The sequence below is a fragment of the Thermobia domestica genome, chromosome 18 (genome assembly GCF_964235325.1).
Source record: "Thermobia domestica chromosome 18, izTheDome1.hap1.1, whole genome shotgun sequence".
Taxonomy (NCBI): domain Eukaryota; kingdom Metazoa; phylum Arthropoda; class Insecta; order Zygentoma; family Lepismatidae; genus Thermobia; species Thermobia domestica.
Window position 1 is genome coordinate 94,071,592 of NC_137471.1, and position 16,382 is coordinate 94,087,973.

The window sequence follows — 16,382 nt, forward strand, 5'->3', positions numbered from 1 at the left end:
CTTCCAATTTATTCACTAGCGACCTTATTTTGTTCCTGTCTGGGGCAGAACGTGGGGCAAATTTGTTTCTTAATTGCGTGGCAACAACAGATTCTATTCTCCAAAAACTTTTAACGATAAACTCATGTTGGTCCAAAGAATACACTACCGGTATTCTCACTGTATCCTGATCATACTCACACAGTAGCACAGAACTGAACAGTACAATTGCCAATACAACGGCCAACTTTCCTGTTTCTCATTGACCTTATCGAGGTTGCTATCTAACGAAGAAAACTCAAATATTCACACCGGAACGCACCTGATTCCAATTGTAAGGTACACTGGCGAATATTTGCTGTTTTTCTTGAAGCGTGGCCAACATTACCCTGGATGAATTTAAACCAGTAAACATACTTCCATAAATCTCCCATCCTTCCTTGATCATTTTTTACGAATCGCATGGAAATCGGACTTCAGTTAGAAACTCTAGACCCAAATGAAATCCGTGAGTTTAAAAAAAAATCACCCTGTATTTGCAATACTTATGGATACATATGGATACATGACTTAGATAATTATTACATTCCTTTACTTGTGGCGATGGTTACTGTGAAGTGTTTATATTTTTACATTTTAATCATTAAATTTATAACGAACTTTACAAATTTCATTAAATGTATTATGGACAATAATACGTTTAACAAGACCGTCGCCACTATGAACAATTAATAAATTCAATATTAATTATGTAAAATATATGATGTAGTTGACTGGGACTTAAAGTCCGCAACTTGTATAATAATACCTTGTAAAAGTAAAGTAAGAATTCAAATTAATTTGAATTATAAATAATCTATACTTCAACAAGCAAATGAATAACAACTTATTGAAACTTGGTTATATATTAATATAATTTTTAAATTAATTTACGTGCAAATGGCTTTGAATGCAAAGAACTTTGAAAGAACTTTGTTTGATAATTAAAAATATATATAGGTTGAACATTAATTAATTTACCTACAAACAAGTATAACGACAAAAAAAAAAAAAAAAGAAAAGAAAAAAAAAAGAAATTTGACTTCCACCGTCATCATTACGTGTGACACTTAATATCTTAGGTAAAAAATTAATTAAAGCAATTCTAGGCTGTAGACGACAAGGATATTTGTACCTATTTATTATAATAAAGAAGAAATAGAATTCATTTTAACTAATTAATATGTAACTTGTAGAGAAGTCAGGCATGTTCTCTTAGTTCTATCTGAACTGTTCTAAATATTGTAAGGGAGAGGATAAAGTATGGAGTATTTTTCATGTAAATTGAGGTGATCAGTATTAGGGTTGAATGTGTATAGCTTAAGAAATATTCTTAGTATTTGCTCCATGAATTTATAAATCATATTTTTAAGATAGTTTTATTAATAGGTTCCAGTTAGTTCTCATTTACTATTTATTCTGTATATAGAATTTGCTACAAAAATAAAAAACTGGAATAATTTATACACAGATTACAAATTGTATTTAACAGTAATTTTCCTGATTGAGTTTAGAAATACTACAAATATTTTCTTTAGTTTATTCTCAATGAATTTACTAAGTTTTTCATAGTACTATGGATATGAGCTGGTTTATCATATCATAAATTATTTTGTTACGCATTCACTTTCTTGTTACGTCCAATCATCCACTAAATGGCATATTCGTCTGACTTAAAACCAAAATAAAATAAAATTATACTATTTTGTTTGTAGGGTCCTCCTGGCGCTCCTGGCATATCCTTGATGGGAGAAAAAGGTGAAATGGGACCTGCAGGCCCACCTGGACCTCCAGGACCTCCTGGTGGTAGAACATATGAATACGGTAGAGAAACTCTAATACCACCGAGACAAGGTATGTTTTTCCAGCTTTTTCTTCTCTTCTTTTTAAATCATACCCTGTTAGCAGTGACATGTTACTCGATTTATTATATGAAATATTGAATATAAGATGAAAAATACATTGATAGAGGGTATAGTTGCAGCGAAGTGCTAGATGATAACAGTATGTTCCATGTTCTCGCATCTATGTTTAAAACTTCATCAAGTGATCATTACATTAAATGGAATCGAACAAATATGGGGTCAAGAAACACTATCAGTTCAGTAATACGAGTAGAGGGGAAAGATATTTCCTCAAATAGGTTAATCGTCTAAATAATAGTTTATTCATTTTAAAAATATACGGGAATCATTAAATTAGAAACGGTAGTCTATGTCTTTCATTCTTCTCTTACATATTATTATATACGTACGATTGTCATTAAACTGAAAATAGTCATCTATAGCCTTTTGTTTTTCTTTATGCTTCATTACTAGACTTTCAAATTATAGTAGTCGAGTACTCTAAATAGAAGTGATAGATATATTAGTTCCAGTTTAATTAGACAGATAGAAAGGGAGATTGAACCTTGGGATGCTAAATCTACTTCAGAAAATACGCGATCACTTATTGTTTTTACTCTATTAAAATTCAATATTAAAACCAGAAGCATCAGGTTACTTTGATTTCAATAGAGCGAAAAGAGTAAAAACTGGAACCTACTATTAGGACGTTTTTGTGCCCTTTACCGCTTTACTTTTTCGGAATCAATCACTGAAATCGGAAATGGTGAATATATGCCTTTCTAGATTTCAATACAGGAGCTAAATCCTTTCCATCTGAACAACTTGCAGACAAAAATACCTGTCAAACCGGATTGCACAGAGCAACAAAACTGTACGCATAAGGTATAAATCTCTCGACTTTTGTGTAGCAGAGTGAAAGTATAAAGGACAAAAAGCTATGAAAAAAAAGTCGCTTTTCAGAAGGGCTTTCTCATGCAAACTTTAGCGTTTCTTGCATAGTAGAATAGTGCTGGACCAATAGATTTGAGATAGGACGGACCACCGTTATAGTTATAATTACTAGTTATGCGCAGCAGCATTCTCTAAAACCAATAGTCTTCTTTTGATGTTTGCTTTTTCCATTCATTTTAAAATGTATTTTTAATCTGATACGTGTTTATAGAAATAACATCAAACCAAGGTCTATCTCGCTCGATGTACCGCAGAAGAAGCAATAAGAGGTGCATTCAAGCTCCAGAGTTAACCGATCGCGCAAAAGTTCCTATGAATTATGATGTACTTATAATATATTTCTTAAGACTTTTTCTCATTCAATTTCATATTATTTTGTAATTCTTTAACTTGGATTTTCTTGTAGATGGTTATTCCTATTTCTTCGTAATGCTTTAATTGTTCTTCATCACTTATTTTGATAAGTGGCAATAACAAGTATTCAAGTGTAAATTTATATATAGATTCTTTGGCTACAAAAATCAAAGATCTTTACATCATCGTTCCATAGCGATACATAAATAGAGTTTCTTTGTTGCAAAAGAGAGAGAAAAAAAAACTTGTAACTTTCCTCTTCAATTTCATTTACGTAATGAAGATTCGTTTCTATCTTCCTAAATGAGTACTGTTAATATTTAACCTCATTGTTTGCAAAAAAATGTGATATTTATAGACTATTTAAAAGGAAAGTTTCGAACTATCTATTTTACTTAAATTAAGCAAGGCATTTTTCTGAGTATAAGTTTCTTGAGAAATATACTAAACTCTTAATATAACGTAACATTTTGTTAGCAATATCTACTACTTTGTTATATTATTCACTTCGCCGTTGATATTACATTTACATTAGTATGTTACAATGAGATGGCTAATATATTCTCATGTTTGTGCAATTAGATTTTTTTGTGCATTGTGTGCTTTAACCTGTTGTTAGTTATTTTTGTTTAAATACGTGCAAGATATGTATTGGAATTCTATTATTTTGTCTTAATGCTGCATTGTAAAGGACCTAAGGGTGGTTTAGAAGAATTGAAAGCACTCCGTGAATTAAAAACACTGAAAGAAGTTAAGGAGGCTCTAGGTAAACGAAGTAGATATAATTAGTATTTACCTTATCGAATACTACTTAGATTTATTTTATCATTTTATTCTTTGTCTTATAAGTAAATAATTTAAGATGTTTGTAGTGCGTACAAGTTATGTATTTATATTAGAAAATATTTAATATAACACATACCTTCTATGTAATTTTATTTTGTTTGAATGATAGCATAAGAGTATAATGCTATCATTCTTAGAACTATATCGGCTAGCTTGTAGATGTTTAGGTGCATAAAATAATCTCCTTTTCTTTTCCCATTTTTTAAAGTTCTGTTAAGCAAGAGATTTTTGCCGAAAGTCATCTTATATGCGGTAAAAATTAGATGATTTGATTACGTGGGCATACTATTCAAAAAAAAAATATATATATATAATTAATTTAACTGGTGAATTTTATTACTTTTAATAGTAGTAAATCATATATGTTTCTTCTATATCATAGAATCTCTTATCCAAATTCTACAAGTACATGAAAATAGAAGATATTTGTATGAAAACTCACGACTATCAACAAAAGTAATATGTCCAGAACACATACTGCAACACACATATACAATTAAGTATTGCGGTCCCAGTTCGATTGAAATTGCTTTAATAACAACCGGAACTTATCACGATAATTATTTCAATAAATTAAGCTATTATTGTTAATTTTAAATTTTCTGTTTCCTTACTGCTTATCATTTATTTCGCAGAAATTAAAAATACACTTCAATCAACTATGGATTCCTCACTTATTATATCTTTAACAGCACAAACAAAACAAATTTAAACAAGTCTGACCACAAAATTTGTTATAATGTACCGGACTATTGTCCTTGTTGCCACGTAATTAAATATACATAAACGTTATCTTTGCAATATGAAGCAAAACAAAATCCATCAGTATATTCTATACCACATTACATTAGTACACTAATATTTGTCTTCATTCTTGTCAGAATGTAATTTAGATTAACTTGTATATTCCCTTTCCTAAATCATTTAAGACAAATGTAAAATTAGCACTTTAAGAAAAAATAAAATACAATTATCTCAATAAATTTACTCAGGACAAAATAGGGTTTAACCCATAAAATAGGGCTTTTCATGACACTTAGAAAGTAAATAAATCGGACTTGCTTGTCAAGGAACATAAATGTTTGCTTTTTTTTTTTTTTTTTTTTGTCTACTTATTTATTTTCTTTCCATAAATGAACAAAATAGTGTTTCATTACAAAATCCGTAAGTCCAATTAAGTCTGCAGTTAAAATCTTCACATGTTGTGAACGTTATTTGTGTTAATACAACTAATTATACTGAAAAGTGAATTTGTTTACAATACATTAGGCTAAAAAGGGGAAAATCTGACGTTTAAACAACTTCTCACCTCTTCCGAATTTCACTAAAATAGTCTCAAACGTCTGTGTATGTTTGAGCACACTAATTTGGGGAGCCTGTCTAAACGGTAGACCCTCACCAACACCAAAATGGCCTCAATCGATAGTGCATCGTTTGTGCTCGTTTGAGCCTGAGGAGCCTCTATTTACTAGCAAAACCATAGAGAACATTATTTTGGTCTTTGGACCGCAGTCATAGTAATTTGTATCATATTTGTATATAACGGGATTTTGTAATAAAAAAAATGATGGGAGAAAGTTCAAAATCCTGTGTACTAATTGCTCTGCCTTAACAGAGTGTTTTACCTGGTGGAGGCGCCGGATAGGATATAACAATATACTCTTTGAAGGTCAGTATTTGTAAGTTACTACAAAAAAAAAAAAAAAAAAAAAAAAAAAAAGATAAGGATCTTTTTCTTTAACGAATGTTGTTCTAATTTTCCTTTTTTGTATTATACAGGCCCTCCTGGACCTCCAGGTCCACCTGGTCCACCAGGACGAACTATACCGATACCTACAATGGACACATCCGAAACTACGAAAATCGTTCCTGGAGCAGTTACATTTCAGAATACTGAAGCTATGATTAAGGTAATTTAATTTCTGTTCATTCAGAACGAGTTCTAAATAATATGCAATATTTTTATTTGTTTCCATATGAGGACTTATATTCTGACATCTTACAAAGGCCAATTTCTTTCGTAAACGTTTATATAGTATATAGTACGCAGTAAAAATTAAGGAAAGAAAGTCATAGCAATAATATTTAAGTTGTGTTGAGAGATTTGTCAAAAAATAATGTTTTTCTCTCAAATGTGCTCGCAGATTGTAGTCTATTTATATAAAGTAACTTGTAGCTACTTGTTTTTTCGGAGTATTCCAGCCGCGAGGTGACAAGAATACTATACAATAGTCATATAATTACTATCGTGTTTGAGGATATGTAATGCAAACGTGTGATTCTGCCTATTTATTCTAGTGTAAAATAATGATTCATCTATATTTTACATGAGGATAACTAAAGTTATTTACAAGTCTTTGTTTTCTCCTCTCAATAAGAATTAATATTAATGATAAGTACGGAAGAATCTTTTCTTTAACCTCTTTAATGCTAAATGTTTGGCAATGTTGCTATAGACTTCTTTCTCCATTTCATCCAGATACTCCATTCTTTCTTTCACATTCCATTCTTTCTTCAACTTAACTTCCGTAAGTATATGCCACAAAAATAATTCTATGAATTGGAACGATGCATATAGATCTTACTCAGAATTGAAAATGCCTTGAATTCAAAATGCCTTTATTCATGAGGCGAGGTTCAGCCGTAGGCTGCTCTACACCTAACCTAACAAAAGTACAATCAGGAATGTCACATGGGAATATATATAAAGATATTATACACGTACATATATAACGACAATAAACATATATCGTTTAGTTAACTACAAACTAATATTGAAGTAAACCAATATGTAGAGATGCAAGGGCTCGGAAAAAAAAAACGGCTTTTTTGGAAAAAAACTCGGTTTTTTCTGCTTCGCTTTTTTGCTTGGGAAATTGTGGGCTTTTTTCAAATTTCTGCTTTAAATTGATAAAGCAGACTTTGTTTCGCTTCTCTATAACACAAAAAGTCATTTAATTAGTGGTTGATGCTGATAATAATATAAAACCTCGAAAATAAACTATGAATTTCGAAAAGATACGGTATTTCAAACGATTTTTCTTCAACACATTTACATTATGAATTCCAAAGGATTAACCAATGTATATAATAAGAATTTTTTAACCTCCTATATACAAAAGTAAGCAGAGTTGGCACGAACCATGGTTTGTTTTGAAAATGTCAAAAACCCGTTTTGGGGGGCGATGTTTAAACCAGGCTTTTTCTGGTTTAAACCAGGTTTTTTTTTTATTTGGGGATTCTTTGCTTTATGTATTTGTATTACATATTCACAGAAATAAGTTTGTTTCGCCTTGGTGTTATTATGCAACAGCGGGGTTAGGCCGGAAGAACTCCAATAAGCTTAAAGAAGTCCGGTCAGTAAATTTCTTAAATTGTGAAGCTCCCGCCCTAACCACCGAAAAAATCCCGTCATTACTTGAAATGTAAGACAATAACGGAAAAATCCTATTATTGCTTTGCATATAAAATTTAAAGGTCAACGTATCATAATCAGTACGCTAAAACTGAGGTAATAAATTACAAATTTAGTGCGTAGATATCATTGAGAGTCCAATCCAAGCTGATTTTGAAAGTTACGTAGGCAATCGATAAATTTTGCCAATTTCTATCAATATATTTAAGCAATCTTGGCTTTTTTATAAAACAACAGGCATTTAGGCATGCAGGAATATACAATTTGGTTTCGTTTCGTATGTTTAGGATTAACATACTTACGAAATACCGAGGTTTATCAAGGAGAATACTTTCGCTTAAACTGACATCTGAACCGCTACTTGGTTTACGCATGAAAGAAGGGTTATGGTTCGACCGAGAATTGAACATGGGACACCTTGATTAAAAGGTGAAAGGGAAATAAAACTATTACTGGTGGTTTGATATCTGGAAACGTCACCATGAAGTTCACACGATTCGCATTTTTCGTTCTTTTTATTTTTTTGGTTTAAACCAGTTATTAAAAAAAAAAAAAAAAAAGTTGGTGTAAACCAGCCAACCCTAAAAGTAAACACTTCTTTTTAAAATATACACAAATAACTAGCAAAATTGTATGTAGTATTTTTACTTCAAAATATTCCATACCCTCTTTTTGAAACAAAATAAAATTAAAATAAAACATAAGAGAAATACTTAGATTTATATGATACACTTAAAAGCTGCACATCTAGAACTTTTGGTTCTGTATATTCTTGAAATTCTACAGTTAAGTTTTACATAACCACCATCATGGTTTACCCAATCCTCAAGTTTTCTGAATTTTTAACAAGAGGGATTCAACATATCATTACGGAACTCCCCCCTTCCCCCAAAAAAAGGACTACGGAATATATTTAAGTTAAGCTAAATACAACTGCACAACAAAAACGAGTGAGTGATTAGCTTTTGTGCTTCTATCGGGAAGTCCGGGATTCAATCCAGCATTCGACCATTCTGACAAAGCTTTTCTTCATTCCATCTGTGAAGTAGAAATAGTGCGTGTACTGTGAGTTGGCCGACTTCCTTTCTTATTGTTTTTAAATCGTTATTATTACTAATTACCAGCAGTGACAGTTTTACGAAGGTTAGGGGGGCGGTCTTTCGGACTGAAGCCTGTACCCCAAAGTTACGGAATGTCTGCAACAAACGAAATATTAGTTATGCCTTTACTCATAAACTTTAAGCTACCGTCAAATAAAAATTACAAATGTTTAGAAAAACAAAACATTAGTAAGAAAAACCCTTCCCAAAATACTTTTCTAAATCCGCCACTGATTCTCAGTATAAAATGATCTTTAAGGTTGTATCCGGAAGATTATTGCTAAACATATAAACGAAACGAAATATTAGTTATGCCTGTACTCATAAATTTCAAGCACCTCCCAAATAAAATTAGAAGTTTTTTAGAAAACGAAACAATCAGAAAATCCCCTCCTAAAGTACTTTTCTAAATCCGCTTCTGATTATTTGTATAAATTGGTATTCAAGGTTGTATCCGGAAAATTATTGCTAAATCGTTGAACAGCTACAGTATAACAGACATATGGAAGTACGGTTAGACGGATATATTGAAAAACGTACGCTTTGACGGATATATAGAAAAACGTAAGTTTAACTTTTGCGCTAGAAGCTAGAAATAAAACACTAAACTCTTAGAAATGAAACATGGATGACAAACTAAAATGATCTAGAGGAGAAAAAATGTCGATAACTCAAAAGTTAAAATAAAGTTAAATAGCCTCTAAAATTGCCCTCAAATACTACATTCTTCATGTTAGCTTTAATTCGTAAAACATGTGCTCCATCCATCTTGATGGTGAATTTCAGAGCGAAATATCGCATTTAGGTCATGGAATTCTTATCTAACTATAGAATATACTATAAGAAAGCTATTTAGATAGAAAAATCATGAAAATGAAAAAAGCCAAAATTTCCAAAATTCTCGTTTTTTCCCCAAAAAAAACCGGCTTTTTATGTGAAAAAAACCATCGATTCAAAAAAGCCGGCTTTTTTGCATCTCTACCAATATGAAGTAAGAATATAATAGTTGTTCAGATAAAATAGGCCTAATACTTGTCCTCCAGACTAAAATATGCATACAAAATTGGTTTACTTGCTGCAGTCTAAGGCGTAGGTGTTCAAGCTAAGTTTCTGTTGATGTAAAAGATGATCCTTTACCCTACGTTTGAAGGTCAAGAATCCTTTGCACTCGATTATAACGGAAGGTAATGAATTCCAGGCTCTCACAGCTGAAATAGAGAATGATTTCGCTGCTTTTGTTAATGTATGCCGCGGGATGTCAAATGTACGGGAACGTTTTGTTTCGTATGGATGGATTTCATTTCGGAACGTCAGCTTACTTTTAAGATAAAGGAGGCCATTATTCCGTATGACCTTATGTATCGGGCAGTACAGATGCAACAAACGCCTCCTTGACATTGTTATAATGTTGTTTTGATTTAGTAAGGGCAGTATATGTTCACATTTTCGCGTGTTATAGATAAATCTCATGCAGGCATTTTGAACTTTTTGGATTGATATTGCTAAGGATTTAGTAATGGCTGGTCCATATACAGAATCACAATAGTCGAACAGTGGAAAAATAAGCGTGTTCACTAAATACAGTTTTGTATTCTGATTTAGAAAATCATTATATTTATATAATAATCGCAGAATTGATATTGATTTATTAGATACAGTAGATATATGTCGCTTCCAGTTTAACTCACCATCTAGTATTAATCCGAGATTTTTTACTGAAGGTGAGTAATCTAACGGCGTGTCTCGAATGGAAATATTAATTTGTCCAGTTTCCAATTTCCTAAGATTTTCTCTTGTTCCCATGACTGTAAATATGCATTTACTTGCGTTTATTTTCAAGGAATTGGACAAGCACCAATCACTAAATATTTCTAAGTACTCATTGATGAGGGCTGCAGTTTGTAAGGCATGCTCTGGAGACGTGGCTAAGCAGAGTTGTGTATCATCCGCGTACAGATGTATTCTAGAGTGTAGCTTTGGTACGTCTGATGTATATAGACAAAATAGCAGAGGTTCTAGTATTGATCCCTGTGGCACTCCTCTTTGAAGACTGATTCGGTTTGATACTGCAAGTTTAGGATCTCTTAGTACCATTCTTTGTTGCCTATCTGAAAGATATGATCTGAACCACTGGATCGTGTTGGTGGAAAAGTCATAGTATTTCATTTTAGCTAGGAGTAAGTAGTGATGAACTGAATCAAATGCTTTAGTAAGATCTAATAATACCAGGAATGATATCTGTTTGTTACCTAATGCTCGAAAAATGTCGTCAGTGATATGAAGTAGGGCTGTGGCAGCGCTATGTGAATTGCGAAAGCCTGATTGGTGTAGGGGTAAGATATTATTATTAATGACATAATCATTGAGCTGGTTATGCACAAGTTTCTCCATAACTTTGAACAATATTGGTACTAGGCTAATAGGCCTAAGGTCGTTTAGAGATGATACATTTTGCTTTTTCGCTATAGGCATTACAAAAGCTTCTTTCCAGGATAATGGAAAGGAGCATATGGTTATGGAATAATTTATTATATGTGTTAATGGTGATATAATGTGTGGTAAAACAAGTCTAAGCATCTTTCCTGTAATGTCTTCGTGTCCAGCTGCATTCGAATTAAAATTTTTAATAGCATTCTGAACATCAAAATTGCTTATATTACGGAGTTCGAATGAATTCATACTTGAACAGAATTTAGTATTATTATATACAGTTAGGCGGTTTTAAACTGCATTCTCGTCGATATTTCTATCATTACAAATTTCACCAAAGTGCGCGTTATTCTCATTGCAGTCTGCAAGATCATCTGGTAATGCTTGGGAATTTTTTCCACTACTAATACCGAGGGTTCTTAATTTATTCCACACGTCCTTGGAGCTCAGATTATAACTATTGAAAAACTGTGTGAAATATGCTCTTTTCTCTTGTCGTATCACGGCTGTAGTAAAGTTCCGTAGTTGTTTGTATTCATTCCAATGGAATGAATACAATGGAAACATAGTGAAATCTAGCTACATGCACGAAAACGTAACCACCAGCACAGATTTTCAAATAAGCTCTAAACATCCAAATTACCTGAAAGATGCTGTGGTCGCTAATCAACAACGATGTGTTCAACAACTAGAAAAGAGCAATTTTTGAAATATTAGGCTTCACCGTCGAGCAAATAAATGTTACGTGAATAATATATAAATAAAGTCATTAAAAATTATGTTTGAATTCTTGATAGCATTAATGCAATGTTATTTTATGTGGTGAACACTTCCGCGAAAGACATCCCACTGAATACAATATGTCGAAGAGTAGGAAAAAAATAAGAAAATTGCAATTGTAAATAATTTCAGGGGTATAGAAGCAAAACCCGTTAAATCCATTTTTTAGTTTTGTCAGAGAACGAAGAAAAAGTGACTCCCTTATGTTCCAGAATTGTTAGTCAGTTTTTCTTCGTTCCCTGTCAAAACTGAAAAATGGATTTAGAAGATTTTGCTTCTATACCCCTGAATTATGCGAGACACAATATATCAGAGAATTTTATTTTCGAAACACTATTGTCTGTGATGTAAAAAATCACGTCAAGAAGAGTGTCAAGTAAACATTAATACTCTCAAATACTTGCAAGACAAAAATAACACATTTAGAATTGGGTAATAATTATTATGTTAAGTGCACTTTTGACACTAACATAATTTTATGACGGGACGTGTAGGATTATGAAGCCCCACATAATATTTAAAAAAAAAATATATGTTATTTTTTTAAAAAGAAATATTTCGTAAAAAAAAAAAAAATACGTTACTTCGTATATAAATTTAAAGTTTCCACTGATGTTTAAGCTAAAAGCATATGAAAAGATCTTACTGCATAATATGATTTAGACCTCTGTGGTTCTCGGAAATGGATATTCGCTAACGTATCCGTTGTGTAAATCATTTCAGCTACTAGGAATATAAAAAAGGTTACTGAAATTTTCATATTGTAAAATGTATTTCATATGTTCTGTTAGTTAACGTACAGTTAGCAATGAATAACATGTAACAACGATGATGCGTTACAGTTTTCTTTTGTAGTGTTAATTATTGTGAAAAAAAATGCATACCTTTGTTAGTGATCTAGCATAACTATCCCAGTTTGTTTGAAAATTTCTCAAAAAGAAGAGCTATAATAAAATTACAATTGTTGACTATAATTATGCATTTTCTGAGACAGTATACCACAGCCAGAATTTTATTCTCAAAACAGTGTAGTGTGATAAGTTAATTTTTTCATCACATATACACTCTTTAAAACTTGAGGGGGGCGCGGTGGCTCAGTGGTAGAGCGTTCACCTCTGGTGCTTGGGGGCCAAGTGAACTTTGTGGTGGACAAATACCGTGCTCGTGGGTTTTCTCGGGGTTCTCCCGTTTCCTCCCACTTTCTTCATTCCACCATTTCACTCATCTCTCATCATCACCGTCTCCTTTAGCCTAACCGGCATAACCGTGGGACGTAAAACTTAAAGATTTCATTTCTTTAAAACTTGTTCCATAATAAAGTAGGTAATAAGTGTTTGTAGACTATGTAATCCCGGGTTCAATCCTTGGTGGAGGTGGAATGCGACTGGTGGTATTCCAGAAGCACATAGCATTGTTACGTTGAAAGTTCCACTTCTCAGTTATAGCTACGTAACTTCCTCTCCAATTATTCCGAACAGTAGTAAACGCATGGCAGCCACATGGTGCTAGGTTAAATCTGAAATGTGAAATTGAGAACGGTTTACCAGAACTCCTTATATATTTATCCAGTCTGTCTAACTGTGTCTGCCCGTCTGGGAAACAAAAATATGTGTCCGTCTGTCCATAAGACAAAGAAATTTCAAGGATTACCAGATAATCATCATCGTTAATGAATGTGATCCATCCACCGGAAGTGATAGAAACCAGCATTTCCGTTTTTTACGTTGATCATTATAGAGTAAAAACAAAACAACAAAAAAACGACAATAGATAGAGAGAAACGGTTTCCTTCAATTAATTAAGCGTTCCAAGAATATGTCCACCTTTAACTCTGTACTAAATCAGTAGTGATAGAAATCCACCACAACTTCCGGTTTCAATATTGATCTACTTAGAACAAAAACGGTATCTATAGACAGCTAGAAAAAAATATCTTAAATAGATTTAGCGTTCTGTGAATAGTATTATTTATTTATTTATTTATTTATTTATTTCATAAGGACAACACAACAGGCTTAATGCCCAGTTATAGTGTCGTATACAGAATTATTTAACATACACTATTATACATACACAAATATACGTTATCTAGTTATACATAAGTTATTGCATGATAATTCTTTTGAACTTGTTCTCTGACACACTAAACACATCTATTACATGAAGTCTAATCATTTCATTATATGAAGCACACATTCTCCACAGAGGAGACTTATGTAATATTTTTGTTCTTGCTTTTCTACAATAGAATGTCCCAGCGTTTGCTGTTCTAGTCTTACCTGTTGGGACACGTAATAATACTTCTGAAACTAATTCTGGACAATCAATTTTACCATTTAATAATTTATGTAAGAACAACAAATCAAAAACACATCTCCTTTTTTCTAATGTTTGAAAATTAAAACTCCTTACCAAGTCTTCATAGGAAACATATTTTGGATAGAAACCGGTTTTCTTGTATGTAAGCATTTTTAAGAATTTAAATTGTATATTTTCTATTGCATTAGTGTATTTAATGACATTTGGTATCCAAACAGTACAACAGTATTCTAATTTTGACCTCACATATGAAAAATATAACCTTATAAATGTTGATTGTTTGCAGAAATCCTGTCCTATCCTATAAATTAAACCTAGGTTTCTATATGCACTACTCGTTATCGCGTCAATGTGTTGAGTAAAGGTTAATTTGCTATCAAATATAACTCCCAGATCTTTGATAGTATTTGGGGTAGACAAGGAAGTGCCATTTATTGTATACGTAAAGTTAATTTGATTTTCTTTCCTCGTGAAAGATACAGATTTACATTTGGAAACATTCAGGACTAATTTATTCTTATCACACCACATTTGAATACTGTCTAGATCTTGTTGAAGTTTCACGCAGTCATCAATTGAACTTACTTTGCAGTACAATTTGAGATCGTCGGCAAAAAGAAGAATTTGAGAGAAATATTATCTTCTCTCGTAACTGTATCCGAACCAGAAATTGTAAGAAAATAATAAATTTAAAAATAGAAACTTATACGGCCTTATGCAGAGTCGTTCTGAAGCGTGATTAGTGCCATACTAAAGAGTTCGATTAACATATGTTTCCTGCAGTAGTCATGCCTTTGGTATGATGCTAATCATACGCCAAAACGACTCTGCATAAGGCGGATAGTGTTTAAACTTGATCTGTGCTAACTATCTTTCAATGCTCCAACTCAGATAAATTTCTTTAATAACTCGTTAAGCCTAAATGCTCTTACAAACATAAATGCACTGATTACCAATCATAAATTTATTCCACTAACTTCCATATCCACACAAGACTATCCAAACATATCCTGATCCAACTAAATCCCCAGGTATCTATTTACCTAATCAGAGATTACACCAAAAAGAGATAATATATAAAAGATTCCTAAATTCCAAACATCTTACTCTGATTGAAAGCCATCTCGATCCGAATATTTGTTTGCACAGTGTATTCCGTAACAACTAACATTCCATATAGAAGCATGTGTAAACTTCTGTAACATCTTGTGTCCGTATTCCATAACCTCATTCTTAGAAAAATATATAGAAATCAACCACTTTCGGTTTTAACGTTGATCGCTGTAGAGTTAAAACGATAATATATATAGCGAGAAGCGCTTAGCAGATTTCTGTAATGAATTAAGAATTCCATCTTTACTACAACTTCCGGTTTCAGTATTAATTGAGAAAATGTCACGCTATACAAACTCAACTCCTTCAGGTGAGGTACATTTGACACTGCTGCTTTTTTATTTATTTATTTTAACTGGAAATAACACATATGCATAGTATGGTTGCATTTAAATAAATGATTGTAGCTTTCACTACTTTTCGATTTACTGAATGCCTTCGTATATTGTTCAAAGCGCAAAATTTCTTTCACAGCTTAATGAAATGAGCTAATCCTTCCAAGTTTTCATAATTTGAAACAGTGCATTAGCAGTTGTTGTATTATTAATAAAAAAAAATCCATATTTCCAACTTTAAAATGTTTCATTTATCTCTTAATACTATACTGCGTTCCGTACATGGTAAATATTTTCTAATATGTAGTAAATGTCTCGCATTTTTTAAAACTAAATGTCAGACTCTTTCTCTGACGAAAAGAAACAGAGGAGTTACTGAAATAAAACACCCTAGACCCTGTGTCATGTATACTTTAACGAAAATGACTTGATCATTGTGCTGATCTACTCATCAGCTTTCTCAAAGGTGTGTTATAAATTATTGATTTGATGTAAAGTATAACGTGAACGGATAACGGACAAAAATGAATATTTTGAATTTACTGTTATTATTATTATTAAGTTTAACATTGCACGATTTGCACCAGAGTCATGAGAGACAGTAAAGATGAAATGGATGATAATGGAGGAATGAGAAAGTAAACGAAATGGGAGAACCCTGAGAAAACCCACACACACGTTATTTATCCACCATAAAGCCCACTTGGCGGGAGCTAGGGTCGAACGAGAGATCCTACACGGTAGAGGTGAGCGCTCTACCACTGAGTCACCGCGGACTTCTTCTTCTTCTTCTTCTTCTTCTTCTTCTTATTATTATTATTATTATTATTATTATTATTATTATTATTATTATTATTATTATTATTATTATTAT

At 32.2% G+C, this 16,382-nt stretch overlaps 1 protein-coding gene across 6 annotated transcripts in view; it reads left to right on the forward strand.

Moving 5' to 3' along the window:
- The window catches only part of Mp (collagen XV/XVIII-type protein multiplexin), a 1,211,252-nt gene that overhangs the window by 1,175,178 nt on the left and 19,692 nt on the right, over window positions 1-16,382 (forward strand). For 5 of the 6 annotated variants that reach the window (XR_014129286.1, XM_081746990.1, XM_081746991.1 and 2 more), the window contains 3 exons: window positions 1,734-1,872; window positions 3,862-3,936; window positions 5,796-5,926. Coding sequence is in view for 5 of the 6 variants with exons in the window: in XM_081746990.1 (XP_081603116.1) it covers window positions 1,734-1,872; window positions 3,862-3,936; window positions 5,796-5,926 (345 nt within the window). In the remaining variant the exon portion in view is untranslated. The remainder of the gene's footprint in view (window positions 1-1,733; window positions 1,873-3,861; window positions 3,937-5,795; window positions 5,927-16,382) is intronic. The other variant, XM_081746993.1, reaches the window with a different exon arrangement.